Raw genomic sequence first — 25,006 nt, 5'->3', positions numbered from 1 at the left:
TGGATTCTGCCATTTTCAGTGACTTAGTAACAATGCCAAATAGATTCTACACAGTTCAGCGACACCGACTTCCAATTTTGTGTTCATAATCTAAATATACACAAGCATGCTGAAACAAACTATATTTTGTTGGCTTTGAAATACACTAATGCTAGCATTCTTAGAACAGAGAATGCTTACTTGTGTAATTAAGAGAGATGTCAGCCACCAAGCAAAAAAACACTGACTGTACAAGCTTTGGGTCACTGGGCAAGGGGACTTGTGTGTTACTGATGAAATTCTTTGCTGAAGAAATAGTGTTAAGAAGAAAGCTGTTGTACATATGCAGATGTACACATTCACAATGAACATTGGAAAACAGTTAGCCACCCTGGAAAAGAGAAAAATTTAAGTCTGCAGGGTTTTTTTAGTCAGGAATTGAGAATTCTTAAAAGTGTAAAGAGCTGCTGCAAAGGCTTTAGTTTGGAAAAACATCTGGGTCAAGAAGAATACTTTCTTTGTTTTGTACTAAAATTATTCTGGTTTTAACTGTAGCTGAATTGTGAGAACTCCCAAGATCCATCATTTCATAATGATAAGTTTTCTTCTGTAAGCAGATTATAGAAGCCTATTTTAAGCTAAAAGTCCAGCACAGATGAGGTGTTACCCCTTCAGATCAAGCAATTGATAGGTACTTTGAGTATATGTTTTTTACATTTAGCCAGTTTTTTCAGACATGGTCAGGATTCCTCTGCTGATTTCTTACTGCCTTTCCTACCACCCTTCCAGCCTGAGCTGAGTCCTGGAGTAATCACATTAGGAGACTTTGTTCTGGTTTTTTAAATTGTTTGTTTGTTTGTTAAACAGAAGAGGGCTTATAATAGCACTCAGTAATTCTTCACTTGTGGCTGCAGTAACTTGATTCCCCCCAGTGCCTGCCTTGGTCTAGGCACAGTGACTGTCTCCAGCTCTGATGAACTTGAAACTGTTCTGAACTTGGATGATGAGTAATCTCCTATGGTTGCGTGAGACTTGAAAATCCAGTGCTGTTTAGTGTGTTTCTGAAGTGGTATTTGCAAAATGTTATAGGAATGCACAACTATACTTGCAGAGAAAAGCAGGTAGAGGAAATGTCTCTTTTAGATTGATTTGTCTGGCTGTGGGAGGAGAAAGGGGACAGAGTAAGATTTGACCGTGCATACTGCTTTTCAGACCTTAGATGATTTGTGGCTGAAATTTGTCGTCTATGTAGGGTTGAAAGAGATCTCTCTGCAAATCTCGTCCTGCCTCTGCCCTTACTTAAGTTGTCATGGTTCCAGCAACATGCCATTTGAGCAGTACAGAGACTTCTAATCTTCAGAGCTACTTAAAGCTGGAAATGCTCATTAATTTTGTTTTAAAATTTGAAAAATACTCAGTCATTCACCTTCTGAACTCTCCTGTATGTGCTGTTTGTTCAGACTCCCTTGTCTCAGTTACCTGTTAGTAGCACATGACATAACCAACAAACTCAGGTTGCTGCTTCGTTATCAGGGATGCAGCAGGGAGAGCACAGAGTGGAGGCAGAGGCAGTTTCAAGCCTGGGGTTTCAGTGGGTGTTAATAGCTTTCACCATTGTCTAAACTGCAATATGCACTGCTATGGAAGTGATGATTTGATCTGTAAGATACATGACATTAGATAATTTTGCATTTTGGTGTCGCTGGCCAGTTCCTAAATGATTTGAAATAATGAAACCTGGAAAAGAAATTTACTAATTTCTGGTTCAGTAGTTCTTTTAGTGTCTTTGATTAATCCAAACTTCTTCTTTTCTTGGTCTTACTGCTTGCCTTCATGTCCTAGCTGGAGTTAGGATGAAGTTAGCAATCTAGTCTCAAATTCTGTGTTTTAGGTTTTTATGCACCTGACACATATGAATACACCTCCCTGTCTGTGCTATGTATAAATTCAGCTGTTGTAAACCTGGGTGATGCATGTGGAATTTTCTGCAAGTTTGTGTGGATTTCTGACAAGTCAAGCTAAGAAATGTTATTTCTGTGTACTTTTCATAGGCACTGCTAAAGCAATTGTGATGTGGAGGTGGAATCTCAGTTGCTGTTTTACTGTGGCATGTTTCTAGATTTCTGCTGTATTGAGTGGATATCTATTTCAGGCAACCAGCTCTTTTAATTAATTTTTTTTGTAACTTCAGGAACGTATTAATAATTTGTTGTTCCCAGCTAGATTTTTTTTTTAATTCATAAAACTTAATTTTGCTGACTTCCCATTGGTGAAGTGAAGCATTAATAAGTTAATAAATTGCAGAAGAAATAATTAAGCACTTTATCACAAAATTCCAGTAGGCTTGTGTGCTCTGTTTCATTATTCCATGCCAGAATAAAGTTTTTGTTCAACGCTGAGTAGGAAGTAATATTATCAGCTTTTAATTTGGTCATGGAATGTAGTCTACATAGATGTGTGCAGGGAAAAGCTTGCTTAACTTGAGCTTGGAAAGTAACACTTATTTCGTTTGGCAGACAAGATCATAGATGAAGGACATCTAACCAAAGTGGAAGAAACAAAGCTTTTGAAAGGTTAGACTTCTGGATTTTATTTAACTGTTTTTGAAGCATGTTTTTTGTGTCACTTCAGTGCATGGTCTGTCTTTAAACTAGCAGCTTCAGTTTTGTTGAATATTCACTTAAGGAAAAAATCAATGAAGAGGAGGAATATTGTTTACTGAACTCTGTTCCATATACTATTGTAGGGTGAAAAGGTTTAAAGGAAACAATTTTTTAAGATCAACTGCATGAAATACTAGTCTCAGCTTTGCCTGAATGAATGTCATTAACATGAATATACATTTTTTTAAAATGTGTGTTTAAAAAAAAACCTAAAATATGATAACTTTTGTAAATGGAATTAAATCTTTACTGTCTGCATAAATTTCAAACAGGTTTTGGTTTTGTTACAGGACTAAATTTTAACTTCTCAATAGAAGTGTATTTTGACTTTTTTCGAATTTACACACTTAAAACATGAACCTCTTAAACGTGCTTTTGCTGAGTGCAGTGTGTATGTGCATTTCTAACTCTTATGCATGAAACAAGACTAGAAAAGGAGCTAGTTAGAAAAGATTTCTCTGGTTAAGGAGCAGTTATCCTTATCTTGCAGTACCACAATCAGGAGTGCTGCAAAGTGTTAGATGAGTATTTCCTATGTGTCTAATAATGTAAGATTGTTTGGACTGCAGGCTGACTCCACTTCTGTAGCTTTGCATTAGTGTCTAGACATACTAACTCCTTTCTGTATGCTCTGTCCTTCTGGAAAGTGTTACTATGTTGAATAAATGTTGGCTTGTTAAAAGTTCTGGTATTCTAGAGACTTACGATTTATCTTCTCTTAATGTGTGAATTTGCACCTTTTAAGTTGTTTCTGTATGTGAATAACCTATAGACAGCATGCCATATTTGGCAAAAGAATGCATACAATAACTGTAATGTAACACTTGCATGCCAGTTATCCTTCACAGCAGTGAGCTATTTTTAGTGTCTGTTAATATATTCTAACTCATCAAGTAAGTATGATGTCAACACATTTCAATATACTTCATCATTTTGGCTATATTTATTCCACTCAGTTTTATTACGGAAAATAGCAACAACTGCTGTGAAATAATATAGTACAGGAAAGAGTTTTGTGCTTATGACTCTAGTTCAAGAATGGGAAGTAGGTTTCTAAATAATTTCTCTTTTTGATTTCTGCTTTTTCAGTTGTAGACACTGATGCATCTTTCCTCTGGCGCCTAATCTTGTTCCTTTTTTCAGGGGGAGGAGGATAGAAGGGGAAGAAACTGGTGTACCCGAGAGTGGGTGGGTGGGGAGTAGGGGAGGGAGCTGGGGGGAGAGAGAATTAATTCAGCGGTTGGAACTTGCACTGTTCCTCCCGTTTTGCACAGAGCAAGAAAGCTGTGTTTCCATCTATGACCAGATATGGTAAAGGTAGCTGGATACACACACTGCTCAGCTTAGTGCTTCTGGATTGGCCACTAATATGAACGACATGGGTGAGGCTTTTGGGATATACTTTTCTTAATACTTTAAAGTGAATGTATTACTTGGTTGTTTGATTATTGCAGTTTTAATGACAGTCTTGTGGACTTGATTCTGTATGATATTTGTAAAATGCTTTGTGTTCTAATGTCTTTAGATATTAGTTAAAAATTTATTCCTATAAATAGGAAAGTGCCCTTTTGGTTTTAGCAAAGAACTGCTCCCAAACATCAAGTTTTATCTATTCCAGTCATGAGCTTTGAAATCTGCTGAAGGCATGAAAGATATATTTGAAGTAGCTGCCAGGTCCAAACCCCTAATGTGCTTTAAGGGTACAGATGATTTCCTTTTCTTAACCCCAGTGATTCAGTCACTTCAGGATAGGACGAGTCGGGCTCTTGATCAAGATGTTTGTTTTGTGCTTGCCACCTTCTGTCTTATGTACAATGGACGTTCCTCTAGCAGAGAGAAATAGAAGACATTTCATGTTAGGTGAAGCAAATATTGTTTTTGTTTTATTATTATTAACCTTTCTGTGTTTTGTAATCTTGCCAATTTTACTGTGTAGGTCTACAGGTTGTCTTCAGCTTCCACTTTCATTCTGGGGGCTTTTAGTTCTGTCCTCTTGTTTGAAAAATGGCAATGCACACAAGCTTTCTCATTACTCCTTTGCTTTTTGCATATTTGTGTTGCATATTTGTGTATGCTAACCCTATTGCTCTAACATACTTGATTTACTTATTGCTCCTCACTTGTCTTCCTGCATCCTGATAGTTGTTTGCATCTACAGCATCTATGTGTGAAGAAATTGCTTGTTCGCTGTGCTTTCCTGCATGTATGGTAGAATTGAAGTCAGTATACTGGAAGTGTTGTAATGATGTATTTTTAGATTTTATTTTTATTATACTATTTTATTATATGTGTATCTTTCTGGCTGAAACTTGAGACTCCGAGGAAACCTCTGTTAATCAGTGGGCAGTGATGCTGCAATGAAAGCCAAAAAAAGCTTCATTATATGTAACCTTATCTGCATGTCAGTGATATGATTGCTCACTTACAGAGCTACTGGTTTTGCCCACATCAGAAATGGTGTACCTTTCTTTAATGGGCATATCACAACTGAACTGGAATGATTATTTTAAAAATAAATGAATATTTAAAAGTACAGCCTCATGAAGTATTTAAACTGAGTCAGGGATAATTCTGTGTGGGGAAAACAGTGCATTAGTGTAATTAAGTCCCCTCACCCTTTGAAAATGTCTAATCTTCATTAAAAATCTAGATTTGGTATAAAAACTGGAAAAAAAAAGAAAATAAACAAACCCCCCAAAATTACAATAGCAACAAAAAACCGCCAACCAAACACAGAAAAAAAACCCAAACAGAACAAACCCCAAATAAGTAAAAAAAAAAACCTCTGAAAATCCAAACAAAAAAAAACCCCACCCCAAAACCAACTGTATGGTTTCACTAGGCTGCATTTAATATGGTGAATTGTGCCTGAACAGGTATTTCATGAAGCTTTTTTGTTGGAAAGGGCATAGACTGTTTTCTCTTAGAATTTTCAGTTCAAATCATATTTTATCAACATTAGTGTATTGATGGATATTGCTGTGATGCTTTACTGGTTCATAACGCGTTTCTTTTTTAACAGTACTGTATGTAGAAGACTTGTTGATATTATTTTATTTGTCCAAAATACTGAAGCCCAGTTTATTGTTCCCAGCAATTTCTTTCTGACTTGTTACAGTATCTGCATTGTTTTAGTTTTCTTTTCTTGTTTGTTCCCCGATTGAATCAGCTTTTGCACAGAGTTCCAGCTGGCAAGAATACAGATTTAATAAAAGTTCAAGCTGTGCATGAGGCAGTCAAATCCCATATTTGATGCTAGGCTAGATTAATGCCTTCAGTGATGCTGAATCCGTTTTAGCCCAGATTTACGAAGAAATATTCAACCACCAGCGTGTTTCTTCAACCAAGTTGTTTTCTATTAACATTTATCAGTAATTAAATAAATAGACATATAAAAGAAATCCTGTCCGAGAGCATCCTGAACGAAGCATTTACTGATTGCAATTGATTTTCCTCGTTTCTTACAGAGAATCAAGCAAGAGTCAAAGAATCTGATTTGTCAGACACTCTTAGTCCAAGCAAGGAAAAAAGCAGTGACGACACTACAGGTAAGTGTTTAACTGAGGTTTCTGTAATTTGAATCAAATCAATTAATAAAGAGCATTTTCTTTAAGAGTGGAGGTGTATACTATGCAGAGCCAGATAAAAGCCAAGAGCAGTGTTGTCTCTTTCATTGCTTCATATTAGCTGTTGTAATGTGAGAACAATGTCAAAGCTTCTCTTCACTTAACACTTCTATGAAAACTGTCTGCAGTCTGCCTGCTGTCTGAAAGATGCGGGGTTTTGTTTTTTAGATGCCCAAATGGATGACCAAGATCTAAATGAACCTATTGCTAAAGTAGCTCTTCTAAAAGGTAAACAAATTTATTTTTGCAATTTCAGGTGAATAATCTGTGTATATGTATCTATATATCTTTTTGCCAACCTGTTTTTTATCACATACATCTTTTGAAGTAGTGTGCTGAAATTCAAATCTTTTAGGAATATGGAAAAGCTGCATTTAAATATCAAAAATGATTCTTTTGGGTGTTATAAAAACATATTTTTGAATCTCAGTATAGAAATAATTTGTGTATAAAGCTAATATCTGCACCCACCAACACTACTCTAGGAATTTACATGGTGTAACTTCAAGTGAAATTGAGAAATAGTTTCAGCATACACTTAAGTTAGAGCTGGTAGCTGTGAGGAGAGTCTTCAATCATAGACATGCCTTAAGCATTGCTGTATTTTACTGGGATAGTTTTTGTGGTTTCTTGGAAACACTTCTGTTGGTTTGCACCTGATGGCTTAAAAAGAAAATAGATTTTTTCCTTTTTTTTGCTTAACACAGTCAAGATTTGAATTTTCTATTGGAACTACTTAAAATAACTACTTAGCCTTAGCTTTGAGTTTTGTAGCTATAAAATTATTCTTTTTACTGCTTTGTATACTGAAGACATATACTTAAAACTTGATTAGTGAGGTAATATTTACATGTTCATGAGGTAAAGAATTTTGTGAGATACTGATTATCTGTTAAATTTAGTATACTGAAAAATCTGTGCTTTTTGTACAGTTAGACATGCGATAAGATCTGTAGATTGATACATATGCTGGGAGCACGCATAGAAAGTACTGTGACTTTTGGTTTTGAAAGACTGGAAACTATAATGAAATTTTGAAGACCTGTAAAAGAGCATTGTTTCTGTAATTTCAGGTCTCTAGTGTTATGACAAAAGGACTTTGAAAAACTGCTTATGTTACGTATGTTTCCAAACAACAAAACTGAAACTGAGTTTGAGAGTTTTCCACTGGATAGTAGTTCAGCAGAGCAATTTAAACAGGGATATTTGAGATACTGAGAATGTTCCATTTGGCTGTTGCTTTAATGTCTGCAATTAATAACAAGTATATTCAGTGGTGTCCTGTGTTAGAAGCTACAATCTGGTCATGTTGTTCATAGTGATTATGATAGTCGTATTTTTTGTAATATGGGGTTGGCAGCAAGTTTTATGTGAAAAAAAGTTTTAGTTGAAAAGCATGATGGTCATTAAGTATCAGAACTTTTAAAGTTCAGAATAAGATACAATTGAAGGAGTTTCTTTCCTGTGAGTGCTGACACATCCAGAGAATTCACAGCCAGAATAACCCTTTGTATCTAAACACTACAGTAGAGAAACTGAATTAATTTAATTCTAGTTCTTAGTTTTAAGATAGCAAACTGAAGACTACTCATAATTGGTTTACTAGTTACCTTCTGCAGACGTATCAAAAGCAGTCCATGAGATCCCTCAGGCTGAACACCACAGATTCCTGAATTTTCCTTAACACAATTAAAATCTTCTAAGTCTGTTAGAAAGGTTCATTTAACCCAAGACCAGGGCAAGACTGCTGTGCATATGCTGCTTCCTGGATTAGAACAGTCTTGTATCATGGCAAAGGTCAGGTGTAGTTACACTTTCTCTATCCACGGTATATTAAACGGTCAGAGAGGGTTATTTGAGCTCTTAAAGGACTAAGATCAAGTTTTATGTAGTTACACGGAGGCAGTCTTTTGCTTATGTGAATATTTTTATTGCTTCATCTGTCTTTACTCAGTTAAAGATTTAAACCATAAGCATTATTGAACTTCGAAGTGAATAAGTAGAAAAAATACCTATTTGCATAGACTGCTTTGCTGTCAAATTACATGTTTTTGTTAACTAAAATAATTGGAGTAACTCTCTTGAGGCTATTTATGGGCATTCCTACTTTGCTCTCATGAAACCATTAAAAAAAATACCTGCACAGTGAATCATTTGACCTCATAATTGTTATAAAGAGCCTATAAACTCCGAAGTTTGTTTGAGGTTTTGTCAGTGAGCTAATTCATGTGCCTGACTTTGCCCTAAAAAGGATCTTATTTGCCACAAAATGATTTCCAAGTAGATGTTTTATGCAGTCATATAATTGAGGAGGAGTGAGAACATTTCTGATCTGGCAGCTGTTTGGAATGCAGAAACGGCTGCTGAAAAAGGCAGCATTCCTTTTTGTTTAACTATTGGAATTTGCAAAACAAATAAATGAACCAAGAAAATGATGAGACTTTTAACTGCTGTAGTTTCCTCCAAGTGTATTTTCCATAAATAAATTCTGAGCACATTCAGGATTTGTTTGAACTTTCTACAAGTCAGAGGGGAAGGAGAAAAGCTGTCACAGATTAGAGGTGTGCATTTTTTCTCACAAGGTGAATGACTTTATTAGCCATTACTAACAGTTCCCTGGACAGTTCTATTTAGACAGGCTGTTTGTTACTACTTACTGCAAAGTTAGGAACAGGTAAATGTTAAACAGATGGAAAGAAGCAATAAATGTCATTGAAAGGTTAGCAATCTTGTTCTTATCTACTTCCTTATTTCATCGTAACTACAAGAGCGATCCATGGAATCCTAATAAAAAGAGGTTTCAGCTGAGATTTTGCTTAATAGTGGTAGTTTATATAAGAAATACTGAAAATCAGCCATTGTTTTTTGTTGCAGTAGTCAGATACTTTAAATATATGGTACAGTTTATTTTATGTGGATCTTACAAAACAGAAGACGACTTGGGGTTTTAATTATATGATTTCACCTGAGTGCTCTGAAAATAGTTATCTGAATAACCTGAGAAATCCTGCAAAACTCTGGAAGTGAACTACTTTTGGAGAAATAGCAGCCTGCTCATGAAGTTACTTTCACAGGCCAGGCACATACAGATAAGGGATCAGTGAAGACCACAGCCTGTGTGTGGTTCTAGATCATCTCTGTTGCCAAAACAAAAGCATGAAGGCAAACGAATAAGCAGAGCTCTGTTAATATCTTAATGCTTGTAAACAGTAATACAACCTAAGCTTTGTTTTGATTTTATTGATGTTTTATAGACCCTAAAATTATAAAATACTCTTTCTCACTCACGTTCCTAAATGATTTGGAAGTGGTCCTTTTTTTGCAAACAGACCTGTGATGTCTTGAGCCAGATTGAAGGAGAAGACATTTTAGTGTACTTTGGCAATGATTTGTACAGATGATAACTTACTTTAACAATTTCAGATCAATGGGTAGAGTTGACAGTAAGGGAAACCTCCTTGGGTGTGTGTTGAGAATGTTACAAGAAACATAACAAAGTGAACTAGAATAATAAATAAATAAATAAGGGGTTTCAAACTGTTTGTATTTAAATTTTTTCTGGTTTTGGCACCTTGGTGTAATTAATGATAGAGTTCCTTAGAGTTCATTAGAGTTAGTCTAATGCTTGAATACTTCTGGAAATTACTCAAACCAGGTTTTTATGACATGGATTTGATTCTTGAGCTAACTAATTCTAAGCTTCATGATATTTAGTACCTCTATTATTTATAAATAGAGCAAAGAGCAATTCTACTCAATAAGAATTTTTTTCCAAAACTGGAGTTTAGCACAAATTGTTCACTTCGAACTAGAAGAGATTAAATAAGTTTTCAGTTTGGTTAAGACTGATAAGCCATTACTTTCTTGTACTTGTATTTCTTGGCTTTAGATTTTGAAGCATGTCAGATACGTGGAAATTCTCCTATTGCATGAGTAGGATTGTGTCTTTGTTAAGCTGATTTATTTTGTTGTCCCATAAGTTGAGTTCCTCTTCTCCTTTGAAGCAGTATTGTCTTTGTCTGCTTTCATTGATTGGAAAACACTGTCCACAGGAAAGTTCATTTAGGGTGTCCATTATTTGATTTGGGACACTGCTGCTTCTTTAGCCATGATTTGAACGTAATTTGTCAACTTCCTGATCTGTTTCTTCTGAACAGTCTCATTAAGGAGGGTTGAAAGTCTTAATTGCCCCAAATCTTACCCATGAGAGGCTAAGAACAAAAAATGTTCAGTAAAGAGAAGTTTGGATTTGGAACTCTATAATAAACTATAAAAGAGAGTATTTGGATGAAATATGTAGTCCTTTCTTTCTGCTCTCCTAATTTTGTTCTGAATGTCTAAAAATGCTTGTGCCCCCTCAGCTCTACTCGATCCCACCAATTAATTATTGTGAGAACAGGAAAAATAGCCTCTTCTCTGAGAGGGGTACATTGTGCATACTTTAGCATGATTTGATAAATTATTTTTTTTAATGAAGAAAAAATTTATAGTTAGTCAAATATGAGTGTCAAAAATATAATGATGACCTAAACAATAGCTTTTATATTGTTATTGTTTTTCTTACGATGTCAAAGGTCCAGACAACCAAAGTGATTTCTCTTTTAGGGGTTTTATTCTGATCAGTGTGCCTTTATCTTAAATCCATATGGTCTACAGTGGTAGAGGTTTATTAACCAGTTAGCTGTTATTTGCCTTTTCATTCTCCCTCTCCCATGATGCGCAGCTAGCCTTTTTTTTCACCCATTTGCTTCCTTTGCCTTTCTGACCTAACAGGCTTTGTAGGAAGTTTTAGTCTTCTGCCTGTAGGGTTTGTTAGTGCTGTTGGTGACCACTGACAGATCTGTTTCTGCACAGGCACTAAATAAGGAAAACTCAGTGAATGAGAGTTTCCTGGACGCAGTTCCTGGCATTGCAGATGCCTGTAGGCAAGAGTGTTGGCTTCCTCTACTGCATCCAGTTTCTAGTGTGTGCACACTGCTATTTGTTACAAATATTTTCTTCTGCAACTGCAAATCATTTCATGTAGGCCTGAGAAGTATTTGATATGCATTTTAGCTAGTACAAGTCTTGTGGGGCAGAGCAAGTGTTTTTATTTAGAGTTTAAATAACAGGTGTAGCAATCTCATTTTCTTAAAGATATACCTAATATGTTAAGATAGGGGGGAAAAAAAGGCAAAATGTAGCTTAGTATTCAGTAGGCCACTGAATAAAGTAAGGAGAACAGAGTTTGCTTGGGTCTGTTTGTTTTGGTTTAGAACATTTCTCTGCTTGTTTTCCTTTCCTTGTTGTTATGTTCCACAGAGGGAGGGGAAAGCCAACCCTTGCGCAGTAGCAAACTCCTTCATAGGAACTCTTTGCGTAATCTCCTGCAGCTGACTGGTATTAGCCAGGCCTGGGACAGGCTGGGGCTGTGTGTTTGCTGCTATGTTGCCTGCCAGGGCTGGTACGTGCTGTTAGGAGCAGAGCTGGTGGGGAAGGGGGTGGGCATTGGAGACGGAACACAGGGTCATTGCTGTCAAGTGTCTGCTAAGAGAGAGGGTTAGAGTAGCTTCCTCTAAAGAACAGACAAGTTGTAAACAAAGTCAAGGATTATTTTATGCTTCCTTCGTTGTTGTCAATGCAGTTATCTTTGCCGATCTATAGGGTGCTTTTAAAAAGTCTTTAATTCTTATTTGCCATTTATTTGTTTTATACTGCATGCTATATATAATGAATATTTTAAAGTTTGTGTGTATCTTCCTCTTTAAAAGTGTATTAATATATTTTCTAATATTTACCTAATCCAATTTTGAGTTTACTTTAACTAACTTAAGAGGATTTGAATAAAAAAAATCACCAGTCATCACATCAATGCAAATTAAACTCTTGTACAAATTTATGGTTTAAAGAAAATGTTCTTTTATCAGATGAATTCCAGGGTGCACAGTCAGAGACTGAGGCTAAGCAAGAAATTCAGCAACTGCACAAGGAACTGATTGAAGCCCAAGAGCTAGCTAGGACAAGTAAACAAAAATGCTTTGAACTTCAAGGTGAGACCCAGATCAACTTAGTTGTGTAGCCTATCCATTCAAATTGTGTTGATCAGGTAGTCTTAAAAGAGTTCTGTTTTTTGGTTGTTGGATAATTTTGTTTCATAGCATTCCCATCTACACAGAATGTCAGAAACACTTTCTGCTTTTCTAAACGCTGTATACAGTCCAATTGAGCTCTGTCCTTTGGTTCAAGGTAGACCAGCAAATACGTACTTGAACTCCATAGATTTCATCCTAAAGATATTAATCTCTATTTCAGTCAGGTAATGCACATAGTTCATTGTATCCAGTGATAGTTCTTTGTTTAAATTATCTTACCAGATATGTAGTTGTGTCATCATCCTCAGCAAAACTGTGGATTGTTTTTGACAGGAAATAATATAGTCCAGTTTAACTGCATATTGTTCAGTGTTCTTTATGGAATATATTTACAGCTGCCCTTTTTTTTCCTCTTCCCACACCATGGAGTTTTTGGATCAGGCAACAGATTATATTAATTTCCAATTAATTATAATACTATCACAATAATGGAATGATGTCTTAATATTAACATTTTATTAAACTACTTACACAGCTACTAGCTTTGTCAACTTACTGAAGTAATAAGATTGTTTCAATCTTTTCAGTTAAGGGGAAGTTGTGACTAAAATTAGTTGCACAGCTGAAATACTTCTTACTAACAAACTTCTGGGCACATTTTCACTTTCATTTGTAGCTCTATTGGAAGAAGAGAGAAAAGCTTATCGAGCTCAAGTTGAAGAGTCTAACAAGCAAATAAATGTTCTGCAAGGTAAGAATTTATTTTTTTTTCACCCCATTTTTCAGGGAAAATATTACTTTGGCTGTTTCCATGGCATCATATATGCTAATTAAGGAAAACGTTATAGAGCGCATTTTTAAGTCTCAACTCTTTCACCATTTCTTTGAATTTTACTGTGAAATGTTTCCTGTCAATTCCTATTTTAATAACTTAAAAAAAAGAAAAAAGTATCATCTAGCAGATACTACTCCTCCTTTCTTTTTCTTCAGTCCTTCCCAGGTTTGAATGATCTAGGTATTCTTACTGTGACTCAGAAGGTTTAGTCTTTTTTTTTGTGTGTTCTACTCAATCCCTTCACTTCATTGGTGGGATCCTCCTAAACAAAGTTGTAATCCAGAGCCTTGTCCAACATCTGGGCATGCAGTAAAACTTCTGCAACAGAGACTGTCCTTTTTTAAAAAACAGTATGACTGTTCCTGCTTTTTTCAGCCCAAAGTAATAGTAGCAGACTTGCATAACTTCTTGTGTCACATTCTGCATCATGTTAAATTGTCAGCCTGTGCAGGTCAGTGGGCTCATTGGGCAAGAGACTGTCTGTGTGACCAGTAAGGGTTGTATTAGGACTTCCTTAAAGCAAGCATTAGTTTGAACATCCATTCAGATATTCATTGTTATGAAACTTGTAGGAGCTTCATTCCTTGGGATCTTTGTTAGCATATGATTTGGCCTAGACCCAAAAATGATTGCAAGGCAGGTAAGCAGACAGGCAGACAGACCAACAGTCTTCACTTTCTTAGCAAATTACTTAACAGGCAGTAGTTTGTTATGGAATGCTGTGTCACATACCAGTTATGCTGAGAATACCAGTTACACTGTTTTATAGGAATGTCAGCAAAGAATTATCATCTTCTCTGCCATTGTTCCTGTAAGAATAAGAAGCTTACATAACAATCATTTTCAGAACAAGAGGAGCCATTTAATTTTGAATCTTACCCCCTCCTAATAATGAAAATCCTCTAGGTAAAAAATGTTGTATCAAAAGTTAGAAAATAGAATTTGATAGGTATTTCTAAGTAAAAAAAGATGAGTTTTTTGCCCTCCCAAAGAAGAAGAATCAAAGTAGAAGCTTTGCAGAGCCAAAGTTAACTGCAAGATACCTCTTGTCAATTCAGTTCTCTTTTGTTTCCTCACCTCAGTTAGGTCTTGCCTAATAAGGTTTCCTCTTCTCTCTCCTCAGTAGTTCAAAGTGTTCATATGTTTATTATATGCTTGCTGCTTCCCAGACTTTTAGGGTGTGACATATTTTACAACTTGGGAAAAGTTGTCAGGATTCTTTCTTGGCAGCCTCTGAGAACTGCAGTGGAGAAAAACAAAATCCTGGTAACTTCATTCAGTAACATTTCATAGGTATTTTCACTAAATCCATGTTTTAAGCTAGTCAGCGCTACATGGCTTTGTATGTTTGTCATAGAAAAACACAGAAACCACTGAGATCCTGTCTCTAAGTGTGAAATTCTTTAGATGAACGGATAGGTAAAGCAAGGAAATTCAAGTAACTTGTTATTACTCTAAACAAAAAAAAAAGTGAGGCATTCAGTTCAGATGAGGTAATGGCTTACATAAAAGATGTAATGGAAGTTTTCTTACTAATTGGCCTCTCAAACCATATCCAGTGCTTTAGAAATCATTCTAATACTGCTGGTAGTTATTTTCTTTTGAGTTATTTCTGCAACTCTACTGAACTTTAGAAATGTTTCCATATGTTTGGATTTTCAGTGATACCATGCTTGTTTTCATGACTGAATATTTTATGCAAGCATTGTTCATTAGTAATGCAGACAGTAAGGTTTGTAACTATTATGTCCTTCTGTCCTTCTTTCCTTTGACAATGGTTAGTAATGAAACAGTTTTGAATGAGAATAATTCATAGAATTTGTTTCATGCAGAAACGTAAAATAGTGTAGTGTTTGTGACTGCTGCACATCTACAGTAAACTGAAGCTGTCACTTTTAATTTGAAATTAATCTTGCACTTTGAAAAATCCTTCCTGCAAAGAAGCAATTTTATTTCCTTTAGTACATGTTGAGACTGGATCAGAAAGTAGACTCTATGCCACAAATATTTATAGACATCACAAGTTAAATACTGAATGGGAAAACATTTCCATTCTAGCTCTGCAACTACTTGGATTGCAAGAAAGCTTCTGTGCCTTTCACTCTTGACCCTGAACCTTGCAGCGTTCTCCTTCTGTAATACTCGTTTTGCTTACAGTGAGTTGAATCTAATTCTTGGTTTCAGATTTTTGAGAGTTGTTTCAGTATCACTCTCATAATAACCCTGTCTAAGAGAACTTTGTCGAAAAAAGGAGTTAAGTCTGTTAGATTTTCTGTAAATAGAGTTTAAAAAATATTCATGTGTGCTTTCCAGCTCAGCTGCGAAAGTTGCAAGAAGATATTGAGAATCTTCGTGAGGAAAAGGAGAATGAAATCTCAAGCACTCGAAATGAACTAGTCAGTGCTCAAAATGAAATTCTGTCACTTCAACAAGTAGCAGAAAAGACAGCATCAGAGCGAGATGTTGATATTTCTGCATTGCAAGGCGAGCTGCAAACAGTGCAAGCAGAACTTGAACGATGGCGGAAAGATGCCTCAGATTATGAAAAGGAAATTATCAGTCTGCAAGCAAGTTTTCAGCTCAGATGCCAGCAGTGTGAGGATCAGCATAAGGAAGAGGCTACTCGCTTAAAAGGTACTTATTAAAAAGAATGTCACAGACAGGCACTCAGAATAGCATCCTTCTTCATATGAGGAACATCAGTTATTCACGGCACAATTTTTCTGTCTCTCTAATCATTTACTTTGTCTATATAGCTACACGTGTGTGTTTACGTGTGTGTCAAGGCTTGTATATAAAAGCTGGTTTTGTCATTGTTTTTAAAGTACTAGAGTAGACCCATAAACAGACTGTTGTCTATTCCTTTCTGGCTTAGAAAAATCTTGCAGTAAAAAAAAAAAAAAAGGCAAGCAGTAGCTTGTTTAATGGCTCACAAACCTCATACCAATAGAAGATATTGTAATGTTTTATAAGTGCTTGTGAGAGAATTCATGTCACATGATTATCAGGTGTATTTGGGATTTATGAGGGGTATCAGCTTTTCCTCCGTTTATTAGCTGTTGATACTTGAAGTAATGATGGAATAATTTTACTCAATTTAATTTGATTTCATTAATTATAGGTGAACTTGAAAAGTTGAAGGCAGAGTGGAGTGCTCTGGAAGCAGAATGTGTTACACTAAAGAAGGAAAATACCTTACTTGCATCTGAACTTCAGCGACAAGAGAAGGAGCTTTCTAGGTAAGGCACAATGGATTTGTTTAGGCAAGTATTAGAGTAGCTGAAGAAGGGGTTTATTTGTTTGCTTCGGGGTTTTTTTTCTTCCCAAAAGTGCTGTGTGTTTGAATGTATTGAAATTTTATATGTGTGATAGTACTGGGCTGAACACTTGCTATCACGCCAAATTTTTACTCCAGGCTATTTGCTATTCTCTATTCTGCAAATGCTTCTGTACTATTGATCAGTGATGATATATTGTCAGAAGGTAACCTGGCTTATTTTACTGCTTGCTTTTAATGACTTGGAAGCATGTGTTGTGGAATTATTTAGATATTATGCTTCTACTTAAAAGATGACATACACTTCCTAACCTAAAATGTTCTCAGCATTCACAGTTGAAAAATGATTCTCAGATAGAATTGGGTTTCACAGAAGCTGTCACATTATAAATAGCAATCATGGGCAGAGATAGGATTTTGTATGAAGTTTTGCTTAACAGAAGCATGCACACCTCTTTATCTCAAGTGCCATACTAAGTATTGGGAGGTATTTTAGAGTGCAGGAGTGTTTGTATTTTCTTGTGTTGTTGCGGTTTGAGCACATGGTATTGCTAAAGACTATTTAAATCTTCTGCCCAGAAGTCACTTCTCTTACCCATCTGCCATTACTATATTGCTATTCAATTTCAGATATTGTTATTTAATTCACAAAGTAAATACTGGATAGCTGCTTTGTTTTATTGAAGATCTGAATTTTACCATCATGCTTAGATAATGATTTTGTTTTTCTTTTGGCTTCTTCACTGTTGTAAGATCTAATTTAAAAAAACAGATTGTTTCCCACAGTAAAGCATTTCTAGAAGTAATGTGCTTATAGGAATCACAGCTTTCTTTTTCATTCCATCATGTCCTGATTTCCACTCTTCGTCATACAGAAGGTCATAATATCAAATGGAGGGCTTGCGTAATGGAGCGGCACAAGATCTCTCCTCTGATTTTTTTTTTTTTTTCTGTCTTGCTTAAGCACAAATTAGCACTACTTGATTACTACACAGAGTTTTTTAATAGCTTAATTTAGAGCTTTCTATGACTATTTTACAATTTACTAAGCACTTGAATGTCCTGGCTGTTAGCTTACCCAACTAGGGTGAGCAGAAGCATATGTGCAAACACGTGAAATACTTGTAACAATTTTACTTCTTCTCATTACAAATCTGTTTCAAAATATTTTTCAGTATATAATACTTATTAATAAAAAGGAAAATAAGAAACGAAAAATTATTATTAATGAATTATTTAAATTACAGTTTGTTTCACTATATACACTAAGCTGCGTACAGCTATTTAAAAGCAAGATTGTGGGCTGCCTTTTGTGTCAGTGCTGTGTATAGGGCGATGATGATCTGTAGTTCTATGGTTGCTGTAAGCTGGTGTTTCCTTATTAAATGAAAATAATGTTTGAAACTTTGGAGGATGAAAAATGCTTTTAAAAAATACCTCTTTTGTTTAAATTTAAAAGACATAAGGGATCAATTGGATTTTGTTTTTCAGCTCTCAGAAACAGAGTTTGGCACTAACCAGTGATATAAGTGTTCTTGAACTTTCTCGAAAAGAACTTGAAAGTCAGATGGGATCTTTGAGAGAAAAGCATCAACGGGATGCAGCTAGTCTAAAAAGTCAACTCAGTGAAGCTGAAAGTCAAGCAAAAGATTTTCAGAAAGAGGTAACATGAAACATTTCTATTTGGGAAGAATATAATGCCAAATGACTTGAATTTTAAAGCTAAAAGAAAAGAATCTAAAATTCCTAGTAATGAAACATTTTAATACTGCTATTACAGGTACTTACACGGTAGCTAACAATGTATAAATTGGAGATTAAATGTAAACCAGAATATTTTGGGTAAAATGATTTGAAAGTTCCTAAAGTTTACTTTCAAGCATCACCCTAGTGAAGTTACTTATAGGCTGTTCAGACAGGTGAACCTTTATTCAGAGTCTTCCTAAACATCGTGGTATAGAGTTTCATTAGCAGTTAAGTCAAAATTATTTTCTTTGTAATTTTTTTTTTTAATTCAATATGATCCTCCTAGTTAAGCTATGGGGAGTACCCATTCTTTATAAAGGTCTGAACATGTATTTTATCTTCCCTACCTCGAAATATTGTCTGGAAGAAAGCCACAGTCTCCAACAATTACTTGGTTTCATGAGTATTTTGAGTGAAGTTTTCCTCAGTCTCTGCTTGTAGTTTCTTTCACAGTCCTGTGCTTTGCTTTGTCATTAATTCATCTAATGGCCCACTTTCACAATTTGAAAAACACAGTTTTGGCAGTCTGAGGTCTTGTGTATTTGTGAAGATACCTGATCTCTTAAATTTCATGGTAAATAGCAGTACTGAAAGTGATTGATTCTGTCCTTGCTAATTCCTTTCATGAGGACTACTAGTAAGCTTGTGATCTATAGAAAAAAAAAATGGACTGTCAGTTTGAAAAAGGAGAAGCTGCCCATAGTGCAGGAACATGACACATTTACCCATGCTGTGGAGGATTATGACATGATTTTAGTAGATTTTAGTAAGGCAGAATGGTTTTTTTTAATGCCTTACTCTTATGTTTGAGTTTGCTCTGAGGGGAAAAGGGTTTACTTTACTTCATACAGAATGTTGATTTTTGTCCCTGCTTGGTGTAGGTGTTTAAGTTACAGCCTAGATACCTAGGCCACTATTTAAACATAAGGGACTCCTTGTTCCCGTTCCTTGTCTTGTCTTCATTGTTTTTATGGTACTTTCCAGTATGAGAATGAGTAATCTTTTGGTGTAAGAGGTAGGATCTTGCATTTACTTCGTATTTCCTTGTTATTAGTAATCTAGCCCTTTAAAGTGAGGGACAAAAATCTTCATTTAGGAAAAAAAAAAATCTAAACTAGGGGTTTTCTACTCTGCTTTTTTGAAAAAGTGTACTGATCCAAGCTGTGCATTAAGCAAATGTAAGCATGTGTTGGGTGTCCAGGAGTCTGCAGACTGTTCTCTCTTTGTCTTTAGTATGAAAGAACACAGACTGTGCTCGCAGAGCTAAAGGCCAAGTATGAGATGGCTGAACAACAAAACCAGTCACTCACAGAAGAGCTCAAACAATGTCAAGAAAACCTGAAGCTGCTACAAGAAAGAGGAAACAACGTAAGTTTGTACAAAATACATAGGGGAGTCAGGTTATGATACTGGCAGCTCTGTTGATTGAGAGCATGTGTCAGTGTCAAATAGAAAAGGACAGACTTAAACTGGAAAAAACAACCACCATGAAAAGCTGTGTGCTGTGTTAAATACAAAATTCCATTCTAGTACTACCTGTGTAATTTTGTGCATTTTTAACCTGTTGCAATTATGCATGCAAGGTAAATTTACAGTTGTGTGGCAGTTTTAAATGTGGGCTTAGATATCTGCTCTCTTGAAAACTTCTGTCTTAAATACTAAAGAGCCAGAGCTACATAAAACTTGTAAATTTGAGAAACCTTTATCCAGATGAATTAAGTAATCCTTTTTAAGATGCTTTTATTTTATCAGCATTTGTTACAATGGATGCTCCATTTCTCTTGTTTGTGCTTCTTAACAGTGGTTATCCCTGATCAGCTCATGCTTTGAACAGTGCAGTAGGACTGTCCTTTCTATTCACTAATGAAAATGCATTCTTTTCTGTTGCAATTCATTTAAGAGGTTGTATCCTAACGATTGAGTTTACAGCTGTTGACAACTTTTTTTTATATTCGAGACTTCTGAAATCCTCCAAATGTTATAAGGTGGTGATAGCCTCATCTTAGGTCCCTTACTACCCTGGGCTGGCTGGATTCATTGTCTTCCTGTACGGCCTCTATGATCAGTGCAGGGTGAACAACTCCTGCAGTGGACAGTACAAAAAAGGAGGATAATGGATGCTCTGTAATGACCTTTTAGAAAACTATTTCTCTGACTGCAAAGAAAGTTTTACAGGTGTCATCCTTCTACAGCTGCTAGATGTCCAAAGTTTGTGTGAATAGCCAATTACTGAATGTAATCCTTGAACGCAGTAAAACTGTCGAAGAATTCAAAACCCCTTTTCACTTCAGCCATATTTTCATGAATATGATGTTCTAATTCTCTTGGAACCTGCTTCCTGTTTGAAATTCTTCTCCAATACTCAGATAACACTGCGTTAAATTAGTCAGAAACAACCAGAAAAAAAAAATAATTATAATAGAAAAGATGACACTGAATAAGTAATTGTCCATGTGAAACCTTCTGCTTTGTTAAAAACATTAACCTAGTAGTTAAAATGATCGGTAACAAAAAGAGCATAGTGGAGGGAAGAACTACTTGGAAGAGAATTTGAGCTCTTGAAAGTGGAAAGGCTTGCAAGCTAAGGGGAACCTTAGGAACAATTCAAGGTGAGTATTTGAATGCATTCAGGAATGACAACAGCTGCCAAAATTTGTTTCCAGAGGAGGAGTTAGTTATGACAGTTGAAACCTGGAGGTCAGGAGCATCCAACCATATAAGGACTTTTAGTACAAGCTTGCTGTTCAAGCAAGGATTAGTCGCAATCAGTAATGTAAAAGGCATCAATCTTGTGGGTTATTTTGAAGCATCATGGATACCAGGCTGAGTTCCAAGGTCAAATTTTTCAAGTACCATTGTCCCCATGTACTGGAATGATTAAATGTTACTTCATTTCCAAGGACAGTGGCCCAAAGAGCAATGGAAGTCACTGTGGGATTTGTTCCTTTTTGCAACTTGTCTGTATCTAAGTTTGTATCCAGATTCTAATACAAAATGCACATTTTTCATGAACTACCTAATTAAATGCTCCTCAACAATAAGGAGATTTGTTATATATTGTTCATGAGTGGAAGAATTTGTTTGGAGGTAAATTAACATAATGTGGTAGAAATGTATCATCTGTTTAATTTGTCAAAATGCAACACCCATGAATGCATTTAACTTAAAAAAACCCAACCAACCAAACAAAAACCCCAAGAACAAACAAAACCCCAAACCATACAACAAAAAACTCAACCCACAACAAACAAAAAAAAAAAAAACCCATAAAATTTTTAACTAAGAACTTTTAGAAAAGACAAGGCTTCTGTACTCCATTTGGGATATAATCTAAACATTACTTTTTTATACTTAAGTTTTACTTGGAAAAAAAATTGCAGTGTTGAGTCCTGGAATGCTTAGCAGTGTGGTGTACTATTTGTGCTTGCATGCTTGTAGTCACTGATTATTTCCTGATGCACTTTATATGACAGATTTTATTTTTGTGAATGGTTTGAGAACCTTAGCTGCTCTGGTTGACTTAAACTTCTGGCGCTTTTTTGAACACTGCTGTGATTATTCTTACCAACATGCTTTCTGTGAGAAAGTGGCACTCTGATTTGTGGCACCAATGACACAAAAATAATCTTGCACGAGAATTACTTCAATCATTACACAATTTTTCTTTTAAATATATGCCTTGATTAAAACAAATTTGAATTGAATGGCAGAAGCTAGAATTCTTTCTAAGATTCCTATGTTTTGAACCATATTGAAGGTTCTATGATTGACTTCTACAAAGTCATAATAGGATGAGTTTTTTATTTATGAATCACAATCTTTTATAAAGTCTTCAATTATATATTTATTTGACTGGACAAAATCAAGGTGGCTTCAGCAAAAAAAATGTTCTTAAAAGTATTTAGCATGGTTTGAAATTAACCTCTGTGTGTCTGTGTGTGTGCACAAATAAATAGGCTACGACACGGAGAAAGCGGATTATATTTTAAGGACAGCTTAAAAAGCATTTCAGTCTGTTTACTTTTAATTCATCATACTAAGGATAGAGGCTGTCCATCCAGAATGTCAAGTAGTTTACAGTTAATTGAACGTAGCTGAGAAACTGTGTAGAGAGTTCTAATGAGGCCATTAAGCTAAAGGAGCCTGCATTCTGGCCAGCTGGTTGTTTGGCCCAGCTGCAGCATTTGATAGACTTTCAGAATTGCGTTTGGTCGTGGTTCTGCAGACCTGCTGGAGATACTGATCCTTGTGGTATCTCTAATAGATGTGTACTTCCCACTTTCATACTACCTTAGTACTTTCATAGTACCTTAGATTGTACAGTCATCTTACAGTCTCACAGAAATGTCTGGACTACTTGGTTTGCCTGTGGACATAGTTGCAGTTGATTCACTAAAGGAGAAAAAAAATTGCCTTTCCTGGTGGCTGGTGATGGAGAGTGGGAAAGGCTAAGCAGTAAGCAATGAAGAAATAGATGAAAAATTCAGTATCTGTTGTGAGTCTTTGTACCTTAAGAAATCCAGATGGGATTTCCTATTACGTAGAAAAATTAAAACCAACTATAAAACTAATTACAGGCAAATCAGTTTAAAATTTGTTTTAAGTGCTAAATTTTGAGTTGTGACAAGGTTTCTTACAACATTTTCTGCGTACTTCCCTTTTATTTTTAAACATCCCTGTTCATTTGAGTAGAACGGTGTACTAACTTTGTATACCACAAGAGATAATACTACATTGTGTTAGATGTCTTTAATACATTTCAATTAAAACAGAACTCACTGACTTATTTTCCCCTCTCTAAATCATCGTTACCTGATTGATTTATAGCACAAAGTGATTTTTAATATCCCTTCCCTTCTTTAGCCTTCCATATTACAACCCGTCCCAGCCGTATTCATCGGCCTAATCCTGGCTTTCCTGTATTGGTGTTACGGCCCATTGTGGTAGCGAAAGGTACAAGCACTACTGTTCAGTCAATGTATGTTTGTCCCTCTCACCTGTTCGTGCCATTTCTGTATAAAATAGTGCATGGTGAAATGCTCACAGGTATTTCTTCACCTGAAGCAAACCCTTCATTTAATATGCCATTCCGTTGATACTGACGAGGCGAGCGATCAACTAATCATTTAACATCTGTGTGATTTCCTTAATCCTAACAATGGCTGTCGTTCTAACTGGTCCTGAATGTGCCCCATCTATCCTGGTTTCAGTTTGTCTTGAGGCAATGGGCTGCCTTTTGCACAATGCTGTGATGCTAGGGCTTGTAAGAAAACTTAATTGCTTAATTAACTACGAAAAATGAAGAGTTTGCCTCTAAATAATAACAAAAATCAACAAACTTTGGTTCCTATTTATGGACTAAGAAATTCCTCTCTGGCTCTAAACTTTATTTTTTCTTACTGTTGCTATGGAGAATATGGAAAAAACAAGACTATGAGAAATAGGTGGTTGGTTTGTATTCTGAGTTCTCAGCTTGCATTTTCTCTAACATCTCTCAGTGTGTCCTCCTCCTAAAACTGCTATTGTTGTCATGAAATGTTGGGACAGTCAGTTAGACACAATGTTAGGATCTGCTACAAGCTAACTTCCTAGATGTGGATTTAAACATTGAAAAGCTAAGTTGAAGATGTCAGTACTGCATAAATCTGTGTATAGCGATTGCTCGGCAAAATTGATGTTTTAAACATCTTAAGCTCTCACATCTAAAGGCACATTTCTTTGAGGTGCATACAGTAATGAAGCTGGAAATACGGCACTGCCCAAAGTTCTCCTGATCCTCAGCCACGAAGAGTTGTGGAGTGCCCTTTGCTAGAGAACCATGGTTTACTGTGATGCTCTGTCAGGACTAGCCTGCAGTAGGGCCCACGGGTAATGTTTTAGTAATGCCTATCAACAGGTACTCAAGACTTTCAGGAACCACGGGGTGAACTGGTTAGTATGAATTAGAACAAATATGATATTGTTTTTTTTTTCTCTCCACACAGAGACAATGGCCTTGGATGCCTGTGATGGCAGCTTTGGTTGCTGTAACAGCCGTGGTGCTGTACCCAGGCCTAACCAGAGCTTCTCCATGAGAACTGTTGTTGAATCCATACACCGTCCTCCCTTTAGAAGCTGGCAACATTCATATACTGAGGGAAAACAGATTAATTCTCTTCCTTTTTACCTCTTAATCCAGCACAGCTCTGCGTGAGAACAGCAGTAGGGTCATTTGCTTTAAACTGTATAAAATGTATCTGTCTATAAAGAGGGAATAAAATTGTGATTCATCATACTGTGAGCAATATTTTTGCTTACAATTTCATGCAAGTTTTAAATTAGTATGTTGGGATTCTGAATACTATAATGGTGGCCTAAAGTAGGCTTCTTGGTACCAAATTATTTATAATGGCTAGGGTTGTGGACACGTACTTTAGAGTCTGATTGCCAGATTTAAAAGGAAAACATGTTTCTGATCTGGATACCCAAGCCAAGTAACTTTGCAGATACTTGGTAAACAGATGCAGTGTGCTCAGTGCCTTTCAGTATGCTTTCTTTTTATTCTTTTTTTTTTTTTTTTTTAATCGTATATCATTTTACTTGCTGTTAGTCACTGAGCTGTTGGGAACAAGACTTACGAACACTTCTCTTATCACACCTTTTGAAGGAAGCATATTTTTCTTTGATAAGGGTTGCTTTATTAATGATTTATGGGAATAAACACAATTCATGTCCAGCCTTAAGAGATAGAGATATTGATGGTAAAGACCAGCCTCAAGTATTTAGTGTGTGCGTGTGCGAGTGTAAGCATGTGTGTGTTCTTGAGTGAA

At 35.9% G+C, this 25,006-nt stretch overlaps 1 protein-coding gene across 16 annotated transcripts in view; it reads left to right on the top strand.

The window, feature by feature from the left end:
• SLMAP (sarcolemma associated protein) overlaps positions 1 to 24,751 on the top strand; it is a 79,912-nt gene extending 55,161 nt beyond the window's left edge. For 8 of the 16 annotated variants that reach the window (XM_054387561.1, XM_054387556.1, XM_054387559.1 and 5 more), the window contains 10 exons: positions 2,496 to 2,552; positions 6,110 to 6,190; positions 6,437 to 6,496; positions 12,175 to 12,297; positions 13,016 to 13,090; positions 15,488 to 15,808; positions 16,296 to 16,413; positions 17,943 to 18,114; positions 19,431 to 19,565; positions 24,182 to 24,751. In XM_054387561.1, the coding sequence (XP_054243536.1) occupies positions 2,496 to 2,552; positions 6,110 to 6,190; positions 6,437 to 6,496; positions 12,175 to 12,297; positions 13,016 to 13,090; positions 15,488 to 15,808; positions 16,296 to 16,413; positions 17,943 to 18,114; positions 19,431 to 19,565; positions 24,182 to 24,271 (1,232 nt within the window). In that variant the 3' untranslated portion in view covers positions 24,272 to 24,751. Of the gene's footprint in view, positions 1 to 2,495; positions 2,553 to 6,109; positions 6,191 to 6,436; positions 6,497 to 12,174; positions 12,298 to 12,961; positions 13,091 to 15,487; positions 15,809 to 16,295; positions 16,414 to 17,942; positions 18,115 to 19,430; positions 19,566 to 22,258; positions 22,262 to 23,060; positions 23,151 to 24,181 lie in introns of all 16 variants that reach the window. The other 8 variants (XM_054387562.1, XM_054387560.1, XM_054387555.1 and 5 more) reach the window with 6 other exon arrangements.
• Positions 24,752 to 25,006: the final 255 nt, after the last annotated feature.

This window comes from Indicator indicator, chromosome 15 (assembly GCF_027791375.1).
Source record: "Indicator indicator isolate 239-I01 chromosome 15, UM_Iind_1.1, whole genome shotgun sequence".
NCBI classification, from domain to species: Eukaryota; Metazoa; Chordata; class Aves; order Piciformes; family Indicatoridae; genus Indicator; species Indicator indicator.
Note: the sequence above shows the minus strand (reverse complement) of the source record. Positions and strands in the feature narration are given on the sequence as shown.